General features: G+C 30.6%; 1 protein-coding gene and 1 long non-coding RNA gene across 7 annotated transcripts in view; one reads left to right on the top strand and one right to left on the bottom strand.

Annotated features, from left to right (window-relative positions):
• scalloped (TEA domain transcription factor 1 homolog scalloped) overlaps positions 1 to 25,391 on the bottom strand; it is a 261,075-nt gene that overhangs the window by 136,755 nt on the left and 98,929 nt on the right. For 5 of the 6 annotated variants that reach the window (XM_012292845.2, XM_076540117.1, XM_076540115.1 and 2 more), the window contains one exon: positions 6,991 to 7,071. The exons of the other annotated variant lie outside the window; for it this stretch is intronic. In XM_012292845.2, coding sequence (XP_012148235.1) covers positions 6,991 to 7,027 — 37 coding nt within the window. In that variant the 5' untranslated portion in view covers positions 7,028 to 7,071. The remainder of the gene's footprint in view (positions 1 to 6,990; positions 7,072 to 25,391) is intronic. 6 annotated transcript variants of the gene reach the window in all.
• LOC143265874 (uncharacterized) lies at positions 10,735 to 13,913 on the top strand. Its single transcript, XR_013040646.1, has 3 exons — positions 10,735 to 10,803; positions 11,892 to 12,272; positions 12,368 to 13,913. It is a non-coding gene; the product is annotated as an uncharacterized LOC143265874 (long non-coding RNA).

Here is a 25,391-nt window from a genome sequence, read left to right as displayed (position 1 = left end):
GGCTGACGGCTGTTGGAGAACCGGTCGACCTCGATATGCTTCGACCTGCCTCTCCACTGCGTACACCGTGCTAACTAATATGCGTATTCCCTATACACACAATATACCTATGTCCAGGCTACTTTGAGAACTGACTGGAAGCTCGTGTAATATCTAGCGATGGATTAGTAATCGCTACGAACAGGATCGAACAACAGGGAACACAATTGTAACTGTACATGTACAGCATGGTTCAAGGAACGCGGAGGGAAGATGTTGATGAAGGGATAGAAATTTGAAGACCAAGTAGGAGATGAGATAATTGGAAAGTTAGAAATGAGGAGGTTCCAGATTTTAAGTGTATGGAGATTTTGAAGTTTGAGGATTTAGAGATTTCAATTGAGAGAATTTAGAGAATTTGGACGAGTAAAATTTTGAAGATTATGGGATTATGAAAATTTGAGAATATAGAAATTTGGAAAATTAGGAATTTGAGGATTTGGAAATCGGGCATTTGGACATTTGGGGATTATGGGATTATGAAAATTTGGGAATATGGAAATTCGGAAAGTTGAGAATTAGGAGATTTGGAAATTTAAGTATTTAGGTATTTGAAAAGTGGGAAATTTGGGAATTTTGAAACTTGAAATTTTGAAAAATTTACAATTTGAGAATTTTAAAAGTTGAGAATTTAGAGATTTGAAAATTTGGAAAATTAAAAATTTGAGAATTCAGAGATTTGAAAATTTGGAAAATTTAGAATTTGGTGATTTAGAAATTTAAGAATTTAGAGATTTGAGAATTTGGAAAATTTAGAATTTGATGATTTGGAAATTTTAGAATTTGAATATTTGAAACCTTGAAAATTTGGAGATTTTGAAATTAGAGAATTTAACGATGTAGATGCTAGGGAATGTTGTACTTAAAATAGTTAAAAACTAAAGAATTTTTAATTTGATGCGTTGACAGTTTTTAACTAACAATTTTGAAACTGTAGAATTTGATGTTAGAGAACATTAAATATAGGGAATTCTGTAAAATAAGCCATAGAGTATAGACAATTTTTAACTAAAATAGAAAGTAGTGATTTTTTAGTTAAATGTGAGAACTAAAAAATTTTAATTAGGTGCTTGAGAAACCAGAAAATTTGTTAACAATATATTTGAGAATTTTTAATTAGAGGTGGTTGGAAAGTTGAAAATTTTCATCTGAAGTTTTTGGGAACTGGAAAGATTATTTGGAACTAGGGATTTTTTGACTTGAGAGGTGGGAACTGGGGAGTTTTTGACTTGAAAGGTTAGAACTAAGGAGTTTTTGACTTGAAAGGTTGGAACTAGGAAATTATTAAATTAGGAGTGTGATAAGTGTTGAATTGTCAAAAACAAAGACATTTATACAGTAAGTGATGGAAACTGGAATTTTTGAGATTTTCAATTCGAAACTAGAAATTTTGAATTAGGAAATTTCTGAATTTCAGAACTTGGAGATTTCGTAATTGTGAAATTTAAGGATTTGCAAATTTCAGAATTCAACATCCCCAAATTTCGCATATGAACCGAATACATTTTTATCCTATTCTCATTTACATAATATGTATGCTACATAAGAAAATTGAACCGGTTAATCTAAGAACAGCCACAGTAGCCTATCATTTTCTCTAAACTCTTAAATAAACGTCAACAGTTGTTATCTTTTGGTCGTGATGAAACCAGTAGATTTAACTCTGAATTTTCTTTCCACATATTTTTCTTTTCAGATACATGTTTGTCGACAGGTTCACCAAGCAGTAATTAGGCTCGATCTGATCGACGTGGATGAAGTTATCGCCAAGAAATAGTCTGGATAATTAACCTGACCGATAATTACAGTGCTCGCTTCATTCACTCGGAAAACCGACAAACGAGAAGCGAACTGACAAGTCTCTGTATTTCGTTTTCCGTCTTGACATTTACCACCAGTTTTATGTTCTTTAGCAAGACAGCCGTTGAAAAATCTATTTCTGTTTCTATTTCACTTAGAACAGGGGAGCAACGGCAGATAAAAGTGTAAGGAATATACTGATGGAAGAAAAAAATGTAAGATACGAATGGAAATTTGGAAGGTTGATTTGAAAATTTGTAAAATTCAGGAATTGCACATTTACAGATGTAGAAATTGACTGAAGATTTTAGAATTAAGATATTTTTCAAGGTTTTGAATTTTTGGAGAAATTCTTAATTTGGAATTGTAGAATATGTAAGTTTGGGAATTTCGGAATTTCAATATTTGCAGATTTTGGATTTGCAAGTTTGGGAATTTGGAAATTTCGATATTTACAAATTTAGAAATTTGGAAATTCGGAATTCGGGAATTTTAGAATTTAGAAATTTTGAAGTTGGAAATTTTGAAATTTGAAAATTTGGAATTTTTGCAATTTATAATTTGCAAATGTGGGTGTTTGCAAATTTAGCAATTTGGAATTTCAAAATTTTAGTATTTACAAATTTAGACATTTACAAATGTATAAATTTGACAATTTGGATTTTTGGAATTTTTACGTTTCAAATTCAGACGTATTAAAATTTACTTCCAGGCAAATTTGAAATTTGGGAAGTTTAGCATTTGACATTCAGGGATTTTGAAATTTACAATATGAAAATTTGAAAATTTACAAATTTAGAGTATGTAAATTCAGGAATTTGCAAATTCAGAAATTAAAAAATTTGGAATTTGGATATTTTACGATTTGGAATTCAGACATATTAAAATTTACTACAAAGCAAATTTGGATTTTGGGAAATTTAGCATTTAAATTTCAAGAATGTTGAAATGTACAATAGGAAAATTTGCAAATCACAAATTTACAAATTTACAAATTTGGGGTATGCAAATTAAGGAATTTGGCAATTATGAGACTTGCAATTTATGACAGTTACAAATTTTGGATGTGTAACTTTGGGTATTCAGAAGATTTAGTATTTACAAAATTTTAAACTATACATAAGAAATTTTGCAAATTTGGTAGTCTGTCCATTTTTGAATTTGCAAATGTAGGAACTGCAAATTTGTGAATTTAGAAATTTTTACATTTTGGTACTTGTGAATTTAAAAATGGAAATTTTAAGGTTGGAACTTATACGTCTTATAAATTTGGAATTTGTAAACTTGAAATTTTGGAAATCCGGAATTTGCAAATATAGTATAACAGAACTGTAAGTATAAATATTTGCAAATTTGATAGTTTGGAGATAATGGAATTTTCAAGTTTGCGATTTACGAATATTGGAAAGTAATTGTTAAATTGTTAATTTTAAAATTTAAACTTGTACAATTACAGTTGTAGAGTAATTGTACTGTACAGATCCGCAAATCCAAATATTCGAAATGAAAAAATTCTAAAATAAATATTCAAAAAATTTGATGAAGTGGAAACAAATCTCTAAATTCATGAAACCCAATATTAAACATTTCACAGATCACCCAAAAATAACGAATGCACTTATTCGATCTCTTATAATCAATTTCACTAAACCGCATATTGAGCTCATATTAAACATGTGACATCCATATGTGATCAAATTAATCTAAAACAAATCCAATATACACTGTAAGTCGTTTGAAAAATCGATTCCAGAAAACAGAAGGATACGCTGGCAAATCTAACTGCTTCAAAATTTTAAGTTTGTCGATCGAGAACCATTTGAAATGGTCGGTCTGAGGTTAGATAAAAGAACCTCAGTGTACAGAAGATACTACTTTTAAACTCTCACAATTACAATAAAATATTGCTTAACAGGAACTTTGTTAATATTATTTTTATGAAAGGAAAAAGTGGAAATCCAGGAATGATGAAACCCAAGTTGACGAACACCATGGGTTGAGCTTTTGTCAACGAGTGGTTGAAGAGGGACGGCCGAGGCAGTTGTAAATACCAGTAACAAACCTAACTTTCAAAAAATGTGTTTTCCTTAGGCTTCCTTCATTAAAATTACCTTCATTAGATAATGAACGTTAGAACGTTAGATAATGATCATTAGGCCGTTCATTAGTTGTGTTTTATTTTTAATAGTATCTAGTTTCCATCCATAAATGTCTATAACGCATCACATACCAGCGAACGCACGACCATTACTTGTAGTACATCCAGTAGAAAACTGCAGTGACTGCGTCAATGGTGTCAATGATAAAATCCCTTCAGACGCAAACTGCAGCAGGATGTAGTTGCACACACACTCACATAAATCGGTGCATTGCGGTGGTAGAGAGTAAAAGAGAGAGTGAGAGACAGAGAGAGATCTCGTTCGTGAAAGTAACGGGCCTGGCGTTTATATTTTTCAATGCAAACCACGCACTTGGCCAGCGGGTTTATGATTTTGCTTAATTAATGGTCTCCCCGTGTTCCACCTCACCGCGGTCCATCCATCCCTTCGAGCTCACCCGACTACCCCTACCACCCTCGTCGATACCCATCCACCCAACCACCCCACCACCGACATCACCCTCCTCCACCGACGGACCAGTGGCCATTAGCCGGAACGGATTGCGCAATTTCGGGGAATTGCGAAGTAATTCGCGGTTGCGGCCACTCTCGTGCCTAGAGAACAGACGGAGAGAGACAGACAGAGGGAAAGAGAAGGGGATAGAAGAGAAATGAATCGAAATAATGAATCATTGGGTATACTTCGTTGTTTGGATTTGAAGAATATGTGCTGGGATCGTTGTTTGACCGCCTATCCTATGGGATACGCTGAGCTAATTTCAGAATTCGCGGACTTAAGTCCAGATTTTGGAATTCATTGATTTTTGAATTTAATAATCTTCGAGGCTAAATTTATGGATTGAGGGTAGTTATTTTTTAATTTATATATAGAGATTTTTGAATTTACTGATTTTTCAAATTGATTGTTCTTTAATTTAAAGTTAGAAGTTTTTTATTTTAACGAATTTTGAAAGTGGTGATTTTGTAATTTATATTTGGAGATTTTTAAAATTAGTGGTTTTTCAAATTGGTTATTCTTTAATTTAAAGTTAGAAGTTTCTTAATTTAACGAATTTTGAAAGTGATTGTTACTGTATAAGTTTAGAGATATTTGAATTTAGTGAGTTTCAAATTTAGAGATTTCCAAGTTAAAATTTATGAACTTTTATATTTGATGGATTTTGACGTTATAAATTATTATCTGGATTTTTAATCGAAAAAAATTGGAGACCAAATTTTTTTCGAAAGTTTTAAAACTTGAAGGAATTTTCTGAATAATTCAGTATTTTCGAATTCCTCAATTTTTCAATTTAAAAAATAATTTAGAAGTTAGTAAATTTACAAATTCGGAAATCAACATGTTTTCATAATTCGAGATTTATAAACTGTCAAATTAAAATATTATTTAATTGAAAATTTCTTCAATTTTCAATCGTCCCAATTTCCCACTGATAAAATGGAAAAATTTGTAATTTAAAAATCTAGTAATTTTTAAATTCGCAAACTTTTCAAATTTTTCAATTTTCTAATGCACCATAGGTCCAATTTTCCAATGTACCGTAGGTTTAATATTCCATGTTTTCAGTTTTATAATGTTTTCATTTTCTAATCTTTCAATTTTTCAATTTCGGAATTTTTCAAGTTTTTTCATTTTCAACGCTTGAAAATGAACAAATTCAAATACTTGAAATGTAAACCTTTAAACGTAAAAGTTATAAAATTTTGTATTTTCATTTCATTAAAATCTCCAAAAATTTTAATGAACAATTATAAAATGTAAATATTGATTCCATTATTTATTATGGTATAATAACGCAATAATTATATAGAATATAAAATTGCAAAAATAAAAATTTAAATAACAAAAAACTTAATAAAGATTAGAAACTTTATTCTAAAATTGCTATTTTATAAAGTATAAATATAGGTAGTTAGAAAAAAAATATTAATAGCTTCTTTTTAATAATACACCATTTGAAAATAATAAAAATACATAAACACTGAAATAATATTCAGGATACTAGAAAACTTAAAAACTTTGATTTTAGAAACACAATAATTCAGAGTAACAAGAAAAATCTATAAGCGCAGTACTATATTTAAATAATTAATAATTGGAATAAAAGACGTGATAGCGTCACTAAAAATAATAAAACTACAAAAATAATAAACTGTATTTAAATAAATGAAAATATTTTGGTATAAACAAATTTATTATACAACCTACACATGATAATATATTATCTATAAATTCGAGTTTCAATATAATATATTCTGTGGATAATAAATTCTTGCATCAAATTATAATTTTATAAATAATAATCAAATGTAGATAATAATTCTTGTATCGTGTTATTAAATTAAGTATCTATATTATTTTATAAGTTTATATCTAAATTATTCTACGTTAATTATTCTACTATTCCATTTTAGAAACTTCCAATTAAAATGTAGTATTACTTGATGAAGACAATTTAACTGTTAGTAACTAAATAATTTCTGTGAATCATACAATTCTTAACTCTAGTTACTAATCTAGTGATATGATCTTATGATGAATGATCTTAAATCTAGTGACCAAACTAGTCATATTTAGTCAAATCTAGTTAATCAAATCTGATTATTCTAGTTAATCTGGTCGCGCTAATAAGTTCATCCCTGGCATACTGAAATTCATCAAATATAAGCATCAAGTATTAAAACAGTCGGAGATACAAAGAGAATAACTACAAGGCTAAAACGCAACAAACGCAATAAACTCTTTCATTACTTCAACCGTTAACTTTTAACTTTCAACTCTAACGCACATAACTTAACGAACATTTCGTTGTTAGAATAGCCATCACCATCACCGCTAACTATATAAAAGTACAAGGACAAAGATGAAGAACAGAATAGACAGATGAAAATGAAGAACGGTTTAACAAATAGTCGCGGTGTAATTACGAGCTATTTATAATAAAAAGTACGTATATATATGTATAGTGAGAGAGAGACAGAGAAAGAGAAAGGGGTGAGGTTGGGTGAAATAAAAAAAGAAATGGCTACAATACCGATGCTATTCTGAGTACTGAGTTCCCAGTCTTTCATGAGGATTTCTCGGGCAGGTCAGGATGACGGCGACGTGGGTGCACCTATAATGCAGACAGTGAGATCGTACATGTAGAATAATAATACTGTTCACATGGTTCAAAGAAATCATGCGATCGGTGATTATTCGCTAATTTTATATATCGTGGTTGACAATGTACGGGGTGTCTTATATTTTTACCGGCAAACTTTACTAATATATTCCGTACCTAAAAATAAGAAAACGATGTGGGAAATATTGACGGAAGAGAACCTTGATCCTGAGATCATCGTACTGAGTAATCATCGCTTGTTCATTATTGTGAAGTTATTAACAAAAACTTTTTGCAAAAATAATCTGAACTGACCTAACCCAATCCAGCATAATATTTAGAATAAGGAAGCCACCTCCGATTTCGATCACCTTGAAATATGTTGACAAGGTGCGTTTTTCAAATTAATGGCAATTATGTATTGCATAATTCATTGCCTTGAATGAAAGTTTAAATGAATAAATGAGTATAAGCTCCATTTGACTGTATTAAGCTCATACGTACATACACTATCCGTGCAGTAAACCCGACACGTGTTTATAAAGTACTTAAAGAAGTCCGTCTCAAAGGGGTTCGTGATTACTGATGTGGGATGGAAGCGTTTGGAGGGCTACGCCCTCAATACAAGGAATCCTAGTTGCGATTTAATCACTCTTGGAAATATTGGCAGTAAAGTGCGTCATTTTTTGACGAGAAACGAATTGTTCAGAATGTGGCCCCGACAATATATTTCAAGATCGAAATCGAAGATGGCTCCCTTATTCTAAACATTTACCCTAGCATTATAGTTTACAGTATTCATTCTGTGATATTCATTTTTAATTATATTATAAAATACGTTTCATTGGGTTAGGTTAGGACAGCATCAAGTTGCACAACCTGAAATTTAAAACGAGTTGTTCAGCTTGATTTATAAATCCACTTGTTATAGCTCTGGTAAGCTTGGCCTCAAAAACCACTGCCGAATCGTCAAAATTGTCAGTGTCAGATTACGTGTAAATTTTGATTTTTACAAATTTTAAATAGTTAATAACTTTTTAATGAACAATGAAACGATTAAGTTACTCAGGAACATATGTTTCATAATATTTGTCAAGATCAAGGTCATTAGGGCTCCTTTTTCGTTAATAGTTACCAAAGATTTTATAGAGCTTCAAACACATTATTAAAAAGTTATAACAAAAGTAGGAAATTCTCGAAAATTTTGGCATAGGTGGAATTCTTTGAGATTTTTGAATATCTTGTATTTTGGGATATGTGGGATTTTAGGATATATGTGTTTTGAGGATATGTGTAATTTTAGGAGTTTTGAGGATATGTGAAATTTTAGGACATATGAGTTTTGCAGTCTTTCAATCTTTGATACATTGAAATTTTATCAGAGCTATGAAATTTCAAGATCCTTAAAGTTCAAAACTTTCATAGTTTAAAAATTTTTTAATTTCGAAGTTTCAAACATCACCTCAATTTTCGATTGTTCTGTAAGTTCGAAAATTCCAATTTCAAATTCTCAAAGTTCAAATATTCCGTAATTTTATAATCACAGTCTCAAATTTCTCAAACTTTCATAGTTCAAAAATTCGAAAATTACAGTTTTAAATTTTTAAATTTAATCTCAAAATTCAAAAAATCAAATAGTAAAAACGACTGCTTTATTATTTATATTCAAAAATAACTTTTTAGCACTAAACCTACCAATGTATAGCATACACCTACATTAAAATTAAAAATGAAGTAGAGAAATAAATAAGAGACCAATGAAACATAAATTAATGCACAATTAGTTATGTATCTCGATAATAACCAACACAATTTTTCAAGAAAACCACCTTACACTTTGTAACTTAAAATAAGAAAATTATGTTATCATTTTAGGTTTAACATAAATAAAATGTTTATTAATGTAATTTTTTGAATAAAATATATTAATAAAATATGACGGTAAAAACTGACACCCTATATAGTCATTTTCTTGTCAATAATTTCGATCATTCACAATCTTTGTGAAAATCCGACAATTTCGCTTCAATTTGAAGATTATTGAAATATATTATTGTATTATTATTATCGGAATAGCATCTGTACGCAAACAGATTAACGAAATAAACAAACGCGATGAAACGGATTACTATGCAGTTTATCTGATTTTCTCATAAATGTATTTTATCATATAACTTTTTGTATCATAAAATTATTTATACTAAGAATGTTAATTATTATTCTGAAATTTATATTTATTCGAGGAAGTGGAAGAGACATTTTTAAATTCATATGTTTGCAAAATTATATATCTGTTTAGAAGTTTGAAATTTTTGAATTCTGGACATCGACACATTAAGAATACAGAAATATTTGAATTTTGTGATTGCGTAAGTTTGAAACTTCAGAATTTTATAACTTCAGGATATTGAAATTTGTATTTTGGAACATTGGTATTTTGAAACCAGAAAATTTTAAGATTTTTATTTCATTTATAGTTATATTTTATTATATTAGATTTTACAACTTTAAATGTTTAGTTCTTCAAAATTTTGCAATTGCAATTTGGAAATTCTTGATTTTGCAAATGTAGAACTTGCGAGTGTGGAAGTTCCAAAATTTTAGTACTTGTAATTAAGGAATTTGTAAAACTGAAATACTTAAAAGTTAAAAAGTTGGAATTGGAAAATTAATATTTGCAATTTAAATTTTCAAATTTTGCAATTTTAGAAATTTAGTTCTTCAGAATTATGTAACTTAAAATATTTGAAATTTTGCGACTAGGGAATATCGTACTTTCAGAGCTTGATTTCTACCTTTTTGAATTTTTCAACTTTAAATCTTTGAAACATAAAAATTTCATAACTGATGAAATTTCATAACTGATAAAAATTTCATAACTGATGAAATTTTTAAGCCATCGAAGTTCATAACTGATGAAATTTTTACGCCATCAAAGTTTAAAAATTTCGAAGTTCGAAACTTTCTAAAATCCCAATTTTCGATTGCCTCGAATGTGTAATAATTCAATTTCAAATTGCCAAAGTTCCAAAACTCCAGTCTCAAATTCTCAAAGTCCAAAAATTCTATACTTCTACATTTAAAAAATTCTCAAAAGTTAAATCCCGAAATTTCAAAATGTTTAATTATGAATTTAAAATGTCAATCCCTTCAGACGCTATTTTCAAAAGTGAGTCATTCTCTAATAGCAATCAGCAATCTTACACTAATATTTACTCGTTACTTTAATATTAATCAACAAAAGCTTCATGCAGTCAATTTCATAAAATAACCGTTCAACTACTTTTATTTTATGGTATTTTTATGTCATGAAATCGTGACTTTCTGTTTTCCGAATCTCGATAAACAGCATCTGATACGCAACTTAACATTTAGGTCACAACAGTACGATAACCGATAACGATACCGGTAGATGTTCTTAATATCAATCATTAGTTGAAAAATTTAGATCTCGTTTGATGTTACAAAGCAAGTTTTTCTTAGAACGGACATCCTGACTTTCACGCAACAACTTAGCATTTAGATGCATCGATAAAGTTGCATAGCAAACGTACGTCAACCAATAATGATAACGATACGTATTCTTAATTCTTTGAATAACATGGTCGCATATATGCGTACATAGAAATGAGTCACGTCTTATAGCTAAGTATACATATGCAGTTGGAGTTGAACGTTCGTTGATACGATGAAGAGTATATTGATTCATAATTTTTATATCTTAATATGGCGCCACGAATTAAGGTAATGGTATCAGTGACTGATCAATTAAGAGAAATTTTCTAGGGGAATTCAATGGTAATTAGTTCTGTCATTAAGTAACGAGAGTCGATGCTTGGAGACAGTTTTTAAATCTTCTAGTTATGTAACAAGATTACTTAAAAAAAATAATTATACATTTTATTATCTATATTTGAGTTTATGATTATATATTTGAATGATATTTTTCAGTTTATTGTCCTTCATTTTTATGGAAGATGGCGCTTAAGTTACATAACCTATATTACCCAAATTGGCGCAAAAATCTTTGACAAGTATATTTACAAATTCGGGAAATGCTTTAAAAGTTGACCACTTTTAAAAACTAAAAAATTAGTCATTCTCTATTTGTTAGTAACTGGGTTCTTGTCACGAAAGAAATATTTCATTCACGAAATGTTCACAACGTATAAATTTTTTTATCTGAACGATTCTTAACAGAAACATAAAAGAAATAGAAATATAAAGGGATATTAGATTTACTAATTTAGATATTCATAACTAGTAAGCATATGTCACTTCGCAAGTAATTATTTTAACACACTTTCATCATTCACAGCTTATAAAAATCTTACTTTTTGTCATCTAAAAACTAATCAATTTTACCTTAATATGACACGACAAAAACAGAAATTACTTTAAGCAATAATGCAAATACATTTATCAAAAATATTACTGATTCTTCATTAAAACTTCATCTTCATCGAAAACGACACAGATAGTGAAATATACTGATTCCTTTGATTTTTTACATTTGTTTAAACTGTCCATTATTATTTCAATATATGAAGCAATATTTGATTCATTATAATCGTACATACTGCAAAATAGTCATGAAATGAAAGCAAGACATAACCTCAAAATGCAATTCTTCATGAAAGAAAATCATAATCTCAAAATTGCAAGAACTCTTCTTCATAGAAGAATATAATTATAATTGTATCACACAGTGTCTTTTGATACAAAGTGAATTATTATCAGGCATTGATAATTATACCGTATCGAAAAGGTTATTCATCAGTTATTTGAAGAATTTCGATCTCGTTGGATGTTACATAACAAGTTTTTCTTAGGACCGGACATCCTGACTTTCACGCAACGGCCGCAGTGAAATCGGCTCGTTAGAATCAGCGAGTGACTCGCGGTTACGCTCGCGAGCGTCTTCGGAAAGCGTGGAGACGAGAGCGAATACAACGCGTACGCGTAAGCTTTTCCATATCGAGGTCGATTTACGTAACGCTAACTAGATATATGTACACTTGGATGCAACATAGCCTCGGATAAGTGCACGTACGTAAACCCGATAATTATTTCCAAATTCCTAAACCATCGAATTTTCAGAGTAAGACGTCATTTAGGAGGTTATGTTCCGACAAGGTGAGCGAGGTGCTTTTGACACACTGTTGACCATCAATTTTACTTAGATTTTATTTCATGTCACTGGTTATTATTTCGTAAATGAATAAAGTGAAAACTTTAATATGCTTTATTTATATATAATAAACTGAGTTGGACATATCTTTACATAACTTTTTATCATTTTTTGTAGTACGATAGACAATACTGGGATAAAACATTGGCATTTATTGAAAAAATTTGTCACTGTCACAATCATAGCTCAAATTTTTGTGATACTGTTATGAAATGCCAGGGAAAGTAATCTTTTTATTATAACGCGAACACTATTGAACACAATGACAAAAGCTTTTACAGTATTACTTTGCATTTTTCTTTTCTATATTACTTTGCATTTTAAAAATGTATTTAACTACTGTTAGTGCAAACAGAATTTACTTGAAGCTAACCAGCAATGTTTGGACATGGAGACACGAGTTAACTCATCACTAGTCAACAGTGTGTTAACCTCTTAGGTACGATGTGCCACTATAGTGGCTTTCACGGATGTTTACATTTACTGAAGCGCTGTTGTCCGTCCGTGTGTAAGTAATACAATCATTTAGGTCAATCTACAGTATTTCATGCCAATTTTGCGATGTTTACAAAAGCAGTATAGCAAATCGAGCCTGACGAAAACTGCGGTAATACTGATTTTTTTATTTGAGGATCCTGGCACTCCTGGAATACTAAGCCTAGTTATTTTACATGATGGGTGCATGAAGCGCCATCTAAACGAAAAAGTCCTTAGATCACGAGGAGAGTTCATTTTAGTATGGTTACACGTGACGAGCAAAACTTACAATAATGTTTTATTGAAACATCGCACTCTACCGTACAGAGAAACGGCCCGTGCGAAATTCAGTCATACCTAGGAGGTTAAAAGAGAGGACGCTGTTTTGCGATAGAGTGACAAAATTACCGACAAAATTAGGTGAAATACAGAATTGCAGGGACAAACTTTTCTTAAATAAGAAGAGTTTTGAAGTGCAATGAGGTTCGTTCGAAAGAGGAAGGTTTAATAGAACGCTGGTCATGGTTCAACGATGTTATATTAGTGTGTAATAAAACGAACGCTACAAGAATGAATAAAAATTAACAAAATATAGCCGTGGATTTCGAGTATCTTTGTATCATTGAGAGATTCTTTTGCGTCATTGCCAGCACGAGCAAGCATATTTAGCTGAGAAATAAGCTGTGATTTATTCTGATTCGAATGAGAAATAAAGGAGATAAGTTTAGCCCCGTGTCATCATTGCTTCCCGCATCTTTTTACCATATTATCGATAAAACAATTCAAGATATGTGACAGATGCGGTTGGACAGGTACAAATGAGGTAGCGTCTGATTAGAACAATTGCCAACGGAAAACCAGTGTTGTCAGATCGAATTATAGATTGAATCATAGAATACATGTCTATGGATTAAACGATACATTGCAAGTTAAACGACTTCTGTGCTACAGTGATGAAATCACAGGATGCCTTCTGAAGAAATCACAGGACGCCAACTGAGCAAATTGCAATGCTCCTTTATTTCTTTTTTTATTTATTTCGATATACGATTTGAGTAATGCGCGTAAATGTGTGCACAAAAGAAGACAGTATTTCGAGTACTTATTTTAAGCATAAAAATATTTATTAAAATTCTGTATAAAACTTATATAAAATTCTCTATATCCTAGAATCCTACATCTCGAATTTCTTTAATATCCCATATATACCAGGAGGATCTCAAAATATTACATATCCTAAATCTTTAATATTCTGAGAATCCACATATCACAAAATCTCACATAACCTAAAATTCCATAGATTCCATAACCCTGTATTTCAAAATCCTATACATATACCCCAAAATATTACATATCTCAAAACCCCAAAGATCTCCAATTCAAAATACATTGAAACCTCTTCCAAACAAACATGTTCGCCTCTACCAAAAAAACCTTGTTAGAATGTCAACCAGAACTAAAAGACACTTCAAACACGATCACTAGAACAGTACATTTACGTCCCCTCGGTGCTCCAAGAATAAATTCTAAATAATTTATGTCTTTGCAAAAAGACTTTGAACGTTACTAAAGTTTTCTCGAGATCCGATTCGAATTATATAAGCGGTAGGCGATTTGTTCCGTCGACGATTTATAGTGTCTATTTATTTTCTCGTCATTTTCAAGAGAGAAAACACAAAGCTGAATCTAATACCCGACGATGAAACGGATGAGCTGCAAAGTGATTTTCAAGCTCGTAAATCGAGCGACAAGAGAGAGATTGGCTTAGGAAATTTAAAAATAAATCGAGATACGTCCTTCGTATTTTTCGAAACTTCTCCTTCGAATCAAAGCTGTCGAGTTTTCGGTTTTTCTTATTTATTTTGAAAATTCGTCTAAGTCGAACTAGAAGAAGACGCATCCTAAATCCAAGTCTAAAAATCAATGATAATAAATACAATTTAATAAATGAAGTTTTAATAAATAGAGTTTAAGTAAATAAAAGAAATGTCGTCTGAATTTGTAAAAATACATTCGATGTATAAAAATGAACGATAAAACTGAAATATCAAAGATCAGAAAATTTCATTTCGTTCAAATTGTATAATTCTTTTTCAGCGCGGACATCGATTGAAATGATTTATAAACGGGGAAATTTATTACCTGTGGAACGACCCGCTAAAAAAATAACTGGTAAATTTCAATATCGAAGCTGAAAAATAAAAATACAATATCTATAAACAAAACGCGTTGATTGAATTTGCAGTTCGAATATCTTTCGCGAAACATTTTTTCTGGGCAATATTGCGCGGGGAAGCATCATCTTTTTTTTGAACATTTATTTTTCAATCCGGTAACTCGACGTAAAAAATTTATTCCCATTGGATACCAGAAAATTCTATGGAAAACATTCCAGAAATTGTTTGCGCGAAGCAGGTGCACGTGAAACGTTTAAAATTGTAATTATTTGTTCGACAGAACACGTTTGAATACCTCTTTCCTTTTCAACAATTCTGAAATAAACAACGTTACTCGAGTCTAGTAGTTTCAAAAATTGTAACAAATTTGTTTAAAAAAAAAAAAAAAAAAAAAAAACATACTTTGTTCCATGTAATTATAAAGTACAGAAAATAAAAATTTCTAATTTAATTTCACAGAAGTTAATAATTAACGTTCAATTTGTAATTACATTCCTTTTAATTAAAAATTAAATTTTTATTCTTAATTGTATGATTCTGTAATTGACAGTTCAAGCTTAACTTTTTATTAAAAGTTTTCATGTTAGAGAAGTCAAGTGATTATTCATTGTGGACGCTTTTAATCAACGATTAATTCTCAATCGATAATTACTGCTGATTAGAAATCAAAATTTCATTTTTAATTTGATCGTCTATTTAAAATTGTTAATTCATCAAATAAAAATTTTAATTAAATTTGCTGCAAGGAAAAATTAATTTCAATCTTTAATTGCAATTTGTCTAGATTCATAATTGAATTCAGTTATTAGGTACAAGTTATGTTGAATACTATTTAATATAAACATTTTTGGCAACATTTCGAGAGAAATATGAATAGTTACGTTTTTTTTTCATATAATGCAGATAGAACACAATATAACAGATGTTCGTTCTATTGCCAGTGATGAGCAGTTATGACCTTCGATATATGGTAAATGTTTCATATTTTGCGGTAGGTAAAGTAATTACTATTTTCGATACACTGTAGGTAAAATTTTTTATATTACCATCTATGAAAAATCAGGATTTTTGATACGCAAAAAATATTTGTTATATCGCCATCACTAAGTAATTATAATGTTTGATATACAGATCATTATATTGCCATCAACAAATAAATCAAATTTCTGTTTGTAATCTCTCGTTTTATTACCGTCAATCAATAATTACAAAATAACGATTTTCATACATAATAGATTCGTTATATTGCCGTTGTCTAACAATTACATCTTCCGACAAACATCGGCCGCTTGCTATTTTCATATATGTATATTAGCCACTTGTTATATTGTCGTTGACAAGTAATTCCAATTTTCTATATAAAGTATCCTCTCGCTATATTATCGTCCAGAAATAATTACAAATACTAATACAATAATAATTTCTGATATGTAATAAACGCTCGTTATATTGCCGATAATGAATTATGTACAACTTTGGATGTACAGTGCCCTTCTCGTTATATTGTCATCAATGAATAGTTATGAATATTAATACAATAATAATTCCTGATATATAATAAACGCTCCTTATATTGCCGCTAATGAATTATAACTTTCGATGTACAGTACCCTCTCGTTATATTGCCATCAATGAATAGTTATGAATACCAATAGAATAACAATTTCTAACGTATAGTAGACATTTGTTATATTACCGTTAATGAATAATTACGAATACTAATATAATAATTTCCGATATATAGTAAGCACTAGTTATATTACCGACGACGAAGAATGACTGTTTTCGATACATAGTAGCCGCTTTCTATATTGCGGCCAATGAATAAAAATAAAATGATTTTTATATATAACAAAGTGATTATATTGCCGTAAAAAAATGTTGAAATCGCGTAATATAATCAGCGTAATACATCGCGTAATTTAATCAGCAAAATAAGTTAGATTTCAAAATGCGATGTAAAAGTGATCTAAGGTATTTTAAAGCGTCTTTGAAGACAGAAAGGAAATTTTTCCTCTATCCTGACTCAATCAGGAAGCGAATAGATAAGAAAAACTAATACGTAATATGAAACAGCAATTTTCTACGAATGCTTCTATAGATTCACCATTACGAATAGACGAAGCTCGTGCACGCGTAGCTTCCTAATGCCTAGGGCATCGTTCTCGATGTCCCGATGATGCCTAAGGCACGATTCACCCTCGAGATTCCTTTCCGCGTAGAGAACAGCGTTCCTCAGGACTTTGCATTCTTTCCCGGGTAGTCAGCTTTTATACCCGGAAGACTGCCTTGTCGCGAATTTTTTTAACGGGTTAAAAGAGCAAAGAAGGAAGCATCTCGTAAACATAACTTCCATGAAATCTACCAAATCGCAAATAGGCTATTACTGTCATAACGATATAATAATTTGCAAGTAGTTTTGGTTTTACAATTTTTAAATTCTTAAACTTTACGTGCTTAAATTTTCAAGTTCTCAAATCTCTAAATATCCAAACTATAATTTCCAAATCCTTACATTTGAAAATTTACAAAATCCCAAATCCCCAAATTTCAAAATTCTAAATTTACAAAATGCAAACTCTGCAATTTACAAATTTTCAAATTTGTAAATTCCCAAATTTCACAATTCTAAAACACACAAATTCAAAAAATTACAATATCCCAAACTCCAAATCCTCTAATTTTTAAACTTCTAATGCACCAAACTCCACAATTTGTAAATACCCAAATTCCTTAACTTCAACATCCCCAAATTCAGAAGTTTTCAAAAACTTCAATCTCTATCTTTCCGAATTTCTAAATATTTAAACACTACAATTTCCACATACCCAAATTCTGAAATTTCCATACTCGAAAACACCCAACTTTCCAAATCCACAAATAAAAAATTTCTAAAATTTCTAGCTTCATAACTTAATCTCACAAATTTCCGAAATAATATATATCTTTACACAGTGAGTTATAGCGCAGAACCTGACGCAGCAGCAGGTGTATTTGAAATCCTACAGTGATTGAATCGCTAGAAAATGTTCAATGGAAAATATTGAATACTCAGAAGTCAAAGAGCGTTCCGCGACTTTGAGCACGACCTCTATTAGCCTTCTTGATCAGCGTGCTAATTGCTTGACTTTAGTAAACGAGCAAAATACGCTTTGCTTCCTCCTCTGCGACCTTTCGATCTCTCGAAGCTCAGCAGGCTCGTGAATCGCGGCTATAATTTTCTCCTAACTCCCGTAAAAATGTTTCAACGATCATTCGGGAAGCCGGACAATGTGAACTCTTGGTACCTGATGATAATTATTGCGAAACGGGAATCAATTTCAACTATGCGGAGGTACACAGATATATTTATGCTTTATACTCTATACTGTTTACTAGGCTTTTGTAACGACCTCTTAATTGCAAAGGTCTTAAAATTAGAAATTACTGAAAATATCTGCTTAGGTATTTGTATTTTGTCACGAATTATTTTAGGCTACATAACTATCAAATTTCATCACAAAAACTTATGATGGGAACTTAATGTGAACATTGTGTTTAATTAGTATCATTTTCTTCATATTTGAGGTTGATATATTTTCTAATTGCTGTTATTCAAAAATAAAGTGTTGAAAAATTGGGTGTAGAAATATTAGATAAATAATGAGATTGTGACTTGTTTCATTGAAACTTGAACTCCGTGATTTAATAGTATATACAATAATTTTGATAATAAGGTGCTGATACAGGAACATGATAATAAGAAATAAATAAAAATTGAAGTTTGTGGAACCTTTTTTGAAAAGAGTTATGGTATGGGAAATATTGTTCATTGACTTTTAAATAGAACACATAGTATGTACTCTTATATAAAAATAAATGATTGAAATACAATATTTGTTCTATAATTATCATATTATCAATTTCCTAATGTTTGACTGTTTGTAACAATATGTACCTATTTAGAATACAAAACTTGTTATAATAAGTCTCATTTTATAAATGCTGTTAGTTATTAATTGAAAGTATATCGAAACTAGAAGAAAATTATTCTTTATTATATTATAAATCTACTTTTTATATCATCTATGAAGTTTAAAGAACTGCATACATGTATAATATATGTACAAAGTAGCTATATGAATAACATAATTATGCACAAATGTCTTACTTGTGACGCTAAATAAGACACAATATTTTATTGAATTATTCTGATTTCATCAACTGTAGCTTTTAATTCTCTTTGACATCAAGTTTAAAACAACAAATACAATACTCAAAATATAATACTTGTAGTAATAACTGTGACTTTATCAATTATATTCTATAATTCTTTTCAAAATTAGTTTGTATACATATAATAAACATAATAATTAAAACATCATATATATCATCAATATTAAGTTTGTAACATTAAATGCATTAATTGAATCATAATATCTGTTTAACAATTTTGACTCCATCAATTGAACTTCATAATTCTTTTCGATACTAAGTTTGTATACAAAAAATGTAATTATCAAAACATAATATCTGTTACATATTACTGATTTTATTGCTTGTACTACATAATTCCGTTAATAGTTTGTTAAGTTTGTATATAATAAATATAAGTTTGTAATAAGAAATATAATAATCAATGCACAACACTTGTATACTTTTGATTCCATCTACTGCATTCCATAATTCTCTTGAAAATTAAGTTTGTATACAATGAAGCAATTATTAAAAAACAATATTTGTTATATAATTATGATACCATCAATTATTCCACCATAACTGTGTCCAGATTTTAAATATATTTTATTCTCATTTAATTTGAATGTCTTGATGAATGAATAACAATGAATAACTTATACTCATATGTTTATGGTATCACTTGAATGTGCACCATATTGCGCAGTCATTTACACTCTTCTGAAGTTGCATTTAGATTCGCTCTTGATACCAACATAACAAAAAATAAAAATTGCACTTGCCAACCTAATACATCGTTTACTGATCTCAACGAATTCTCTTCAACATTGACATAAAGACTAATAGTGACAACAATTAACGTCTATACATCTAAACATTCAGTTAATATTGATTAATTAATTATCAATATTGGTAAATAAAACACGCTATTCGTATAATAATTTTGATCTCTTCAACTATGCTCTACAATTTCAAATTAAGTGCATAATAATAAACACAATGATCAAAGTACACTATTCGTTTACTAATTTGGGTTTAATCGATTATGGTCAATAATTCTATTTAAAATTTGGTTATTTGTGACGGTGGATGTAAATGAAGGTTTGTAATTCCAGATTTACGATACAGAATCGATATGTAACCCCGAAATTACAGCGTTAGGTGTGTGCATAAAGGATAGAACGAAACAGGACAAGCGAAAACAGATGAACGTAGCAATGGATTATCAAACGCACAATTAACACGGCAGAGATATCCGTTTGATTTTACACGATTCAGCCCGCAGGTAACCAACCTGGTTACCTGCCTGTTTGCCCCCTTCATCACGATAATCCACCGGCTTCCTACACGCTTTCTCTTCGCTGACAGCACACGCGAACAGGATTTCATTTGTAAATGCAGATTGCTTTCCATTTTAATATAAATTGTTCAAAACAAAGGCATGCAATTATAGCGTGTCCTCTTCCTTTTGTGCTCATTCTCTCATTCGTTCGAATTAATGAAGAAAAATGGAAATCAGAACTTTGATTACGTTTCAGATAGAAAGACCAGGAACGTTATAAATGCCAGGAGATATACGCTGATTCGCAAAATTGATAAATATATTCATTTTACAGTTATAAATTAAGTAATAGAATAATGGTTATTGACTGTAATATTACTTCGTAATATTACGATTCGTAATAATAGGGTTTTTTATTATTAGCGGAATGTATTGTCAGATTTTCAAATTAAAAATCTCAAAATTGACATTTACACATTTGAGAATATTCAGAATTTCTAATTTCTTGGAATTTCTAATTTCTTGGAATTTCAATATTTCTATACTATTAAATTTCATAATTTGTAAACTATTAAATTCCAAAATTCTCTAAGCTTTCAAAGGTCTTAAATTCTTAAGTCTCTAAATTTTCGAAGTTTCAAATTTTCAAACTTCCAAGTTATTAAATTTGAAAATATTAAATTTTCCCCAAATTCTCGATTTCTTCCCAAATTTTTAAATTATCAAGTCAAATATCCAAATTTCCAAATCCCTTAGATTCTCAAATTTTGACAATTTCAAATTTTTGAACTATAAAATTGCTACATTCTACTAAATCTGAAATTACCAAATTTTCGGAATTTCTGATTAATTCTCTAATTTTCCGAGTATTCAAATTTTCTAATTTTTAAATTTACAAACCTTACAAATATTTGAAATTTTCGAACTTTTAGATTCCCAAATATAGAAGTTTTTAAGTCTCAAAATCTGCAATATTAAAAAATCCATACATTCCTAAATTTCGAAATCTCTAAGCGACAAAAATTCTAATATTCAAAAAATTCCTAAAATCCCAACACTCCTGTATGTAAAAAAGCCATAAATCCCCAAATTTCTGAATTCTAAAATCCCTATGTCCTAAAATTTCTAATATCCTTAAAATCCTGAAAAATCCAAAATTTAAAAAATCCCTATATCACCATATTCCCTATATCTCTATATCCCTAAACCCCTAGAGCCGTAAATTTCTAAATCCCTATATATCTACATTCCAAAATCCATAAATTCCAAAAATCCCTAAATCTCCAAATCTTCAAATACACAAAATCCCTGAATTCCCAAAATCCCCAAATTGGCGAATTTTCAAATACACAAAATCCCTAAATTTCCAAATCTTCAAACACACAAAATCCCTAAATCTCCAAATCTTCGAACACACAAAATCCCTAAATTCCCAAAATGCCTAAGCCTCCAAATCTTCAAATACACAAAATCCCTGAATCTCCAAATCTTCAAATACACAAAATCCCTGAATCTCCGAATCTTCAAATACACAAAATTCCTAAATTCCCTAAACTCCTAAAATTCCCAAATTGGCGAATTTTCAAATACACAAAATCCCTAAATTTCCAAATCTTCAAACACACAAAATCCCTAAATCTCCAAATCTTCGAACACACAAAATCCCTAAATTCCCAAATTGCCTAAATCTCCAAATCTCCAAATACACAAAATCCCTAAATTTCCAAATCTTCAAATACACAAAATTCTTAAATTCCCTAAATTCCTAAAATCCCCAAATTGGCAAATTTTCAAATTTCCCTAAAATCCATATTTCACCACTGCCATATATGCAATATAACGTATCATTTTGTAAGGGCAATGCGCTTTCATGTATCCGTTTGAATCGATTCATGGCGATTACCAGTCCATCACTAATAACAAGAAACAGAGAAAACATATTGTGCTTGCGGGCATTGAAATCCCCCGTTAGCGCGAGCACACGGTTGAACAAAGTCCCGACGCTCAAAGCTTCGGGCGTTACGCTCGTTTTAGTTCCTTTCCACGCCAATGGGAAATGACACCCATGACAGAGCGCCACCATAAAAGGCACTTTGATCGAACGGTTCAATTATCGTTGTTCATTCTTCTCTCTTTCTCCTCTTTATTATTGTTTAATCTAATCATACGTTCTCGCGCAATGAAAGAGAATTTTGTTTGCTGGATCTCACGTGCTGCTGAAATTCTTTTATGAGTTTGTTGACATTGCAGCATAGTTTTATTGTAGTACGATGGAAATTATTACACGAGTCGTTTTTTGAGAAAAGTATGATTCACGGTGAATTTTATATGGCAAGAATAAAATTGGTGAAATAAAAGAATTAAGAGTGCTTAACTATTTATTGACATTCTTAGAAATGGATGACTTTTAACGCGAGAAAATTTTATGTAAAACTAAAAAAAGTTATGAAATTATCAGTTTTGCAAGTGGTAATCGATATTTAATGAAACAAATGAAAGTAAGGTGAATGATGAATTTAGTATGCAAAATTTAAATTTTCAGTATTCCTAAATTTTTTAATTTTCTAGACCGTCAATTTTAGAGTTTTCATATTCCAAAATTTTCTAGTTCCCTAATTTTTAAAGATTAAAGAATTCAAGAATTTCAAGAATTATTTTGTTAGTAGCTTTCAAATTACCTAGGCTCAAATTGTCTAGTTCTCTAATTTCCGAGAACTCAATATCCCTAGCCACAAATTTCTTAGTTTCAAATCTCCTGTCCGCACTTTTCCTAATTTTCAAATTTTATAGGTCCAAATTTTCTATAATAGTTTCTAAATTCTCTAATCTCAAATTTTCTAGTTTTCTAATTCCAAATTCCCTAGTTTTCAAATTTCCTAGTTCCGAATTTTGTAGTTTCTTCTTTCCAAATTTCTAAGTTTCCTAGTTTTCGAATTTCCTATTCTCAAATTTCCTAGTTTGCAAGTTCCGAATTCTGAAATTCCCTAGTGTTTGAATGCCTAGTTCTTACATTTCTACTTCCAAATTTCCTAGTTTTAAATTCTTAAATTTTCCAGCTTCTACGTTTTCAAATTCACAAGTTTATAAATTAAAAGAAAAAATGTCCAACTTACGATTGTTTATTTATAGTAGACTTTCATTATATTGCCATAGGCAATCAATAATGACATTCTATTTATAATAAACATTGATTATATTACCGTCGATGAACAATTACGATTTTTATTCAAAATAGGCATTCATTATATTGCCGTCGACGAATAATTTTTTTTTATTTATGGTAGACTTTCATTATATTGCCATCAGCAATCAATTACGACATTTTTATTTATACTAAACATTGATTATATCACCGTCGATGAACAATTACGATTTTTATTCGTAATAGGCATTCAATATATCATTGTCCACAATCAATTACAACTTTTTATTTATAATAAGTGTTGATTATATCACCGTCGATGAGCAATTACGATTTTTGTTCATAATAGATATTTATTATATCTCTATCGACAATCAATTACGCCTTTTTATTTATAATAAACGTTCAATATATCGCCGTTGACGAACAATTATGATTTTTTATTTATACTGATTACTCATTATATCACCGTCGATGAATAATTACCATTTTTATTCATAGCAGACATTCATTACACTGCGATCGACAAATAATTACGATTTTTGATAAGCAGCAGACGTTCATTATATCGCCGTCGCCGAAAATTATTGCAGTCGAAAGTCGAAAGTGCAAAGACATCTCAGACAGAGCGGAATGAGAGAATTATGTTAATTTTGCTAGGCACGTTTCGCGGCTGATATTCCATCCCCGTCGGTTGGCCCGTGATGGTACAGAGGAAATTAGGCGGGATGCGGTCGGTCGGTCGTCGTCGTCGGAAGATCGCGAAAGCATTCGAAGCTAGGAATATCTGTTGGTCCATTGAAGGGTGCATAACAGCCGGCAAGTGAATTTCCCGGTTTCGCCACAAGAACGGAGATGCTCGGCTTGTAAACTCGGCATGACAACGTTCGGCTGCGCCTAGTCAAGAATATTCTCTGCATCCAGCTATTGAATCGCGCGTACGTGCAGATAGAACGAACAGGGATCCAGCGAGGGACAAGAACCGGGAGAAAGAGAAACGGAGCATAGGATAGGGCACACGGGATGGGAATTGAGCGAAAGATAGAGAGAGCGTGCGAGAGAGAGAGAGAGGGAGAGAGAGAGATGAGAAGAGCAGCCGAATTCCTAGCATACCGCGGGGCCAACTGGTTAGCGAGCGATTTACGATATTGTAAACCGATGCGACGGCGGCGGCGGTGCCCACCGTTGAACCTCAATCTAATAGTGGCGACTTCGATCTCCAATGCCAAAGGCACGTCGCCCGACGGTAACATTGTTGCCTCCCGATTTTACTTCCGCTCCAACCTACCTGCGCATCTAACGAGTTTACTATTCTTATGCTAATCGCGGGATATTCACCAACGTTTTAACGGACTGGGGATTATTCTTAGATCCAGCGACAGCGAGTCGAGCAGATAAGCACTTGCAATTCTTCGATCTTTAAATTTGCGATCTAACAGATTTTCAAGCACCGGGATTTACAAATATGCAATAATCCTTTTGTTCCCAGTAAATACATTCGCAAATTTCTAAGTTAATGAATTTTCAAATTTCTGAACATTTAAATTTTTAATTTATCGAGTTTTTAAATTTCCACATTTCTAAGTTTTTAAATTTTTTAATTTCTAAAGTTTCAAATTTTCAAAACATCAAGTTTCTAAATTTCTAAATTTCTAAATTTCCTAATTTCTAAATCATCAAATATACAAATTTCTACATATTGAAATTATAAAATTTCTAAATTTTCTTTTCAAACTAAGAATCTGTGAATATTCAAATTTTTACACTTCCAAGTTACCAATTCCCTAAATCTCCAAATATTCCAATTTTAATGATCACTAAATATTAATATTCTTAAATTTTTCAATTTCACGGTTTCTGTACAAAACTAAAAAACAAATTTTTAAA

The sequence above is a fragment of the Megachile rotundata genome, chromosome 15, assembly GCF_050947335.1.
Source record: "Megachile rotundata isolate GNS110a chromosome 15, iyMegRotu1, whole genome shotgun sequence".
In the NCBI taxonomy this organism is placed as follows: Eukaryota; Metazoa; Arthropoda; class Insecta; order Hymenoptera; family Megachilidae; genus Megachile; species Megachile rotundata.
Note: the sequence above shows the minus strand (reverse complement) of the source record. Positions and strands in the feature narration are given on the sequence as shown.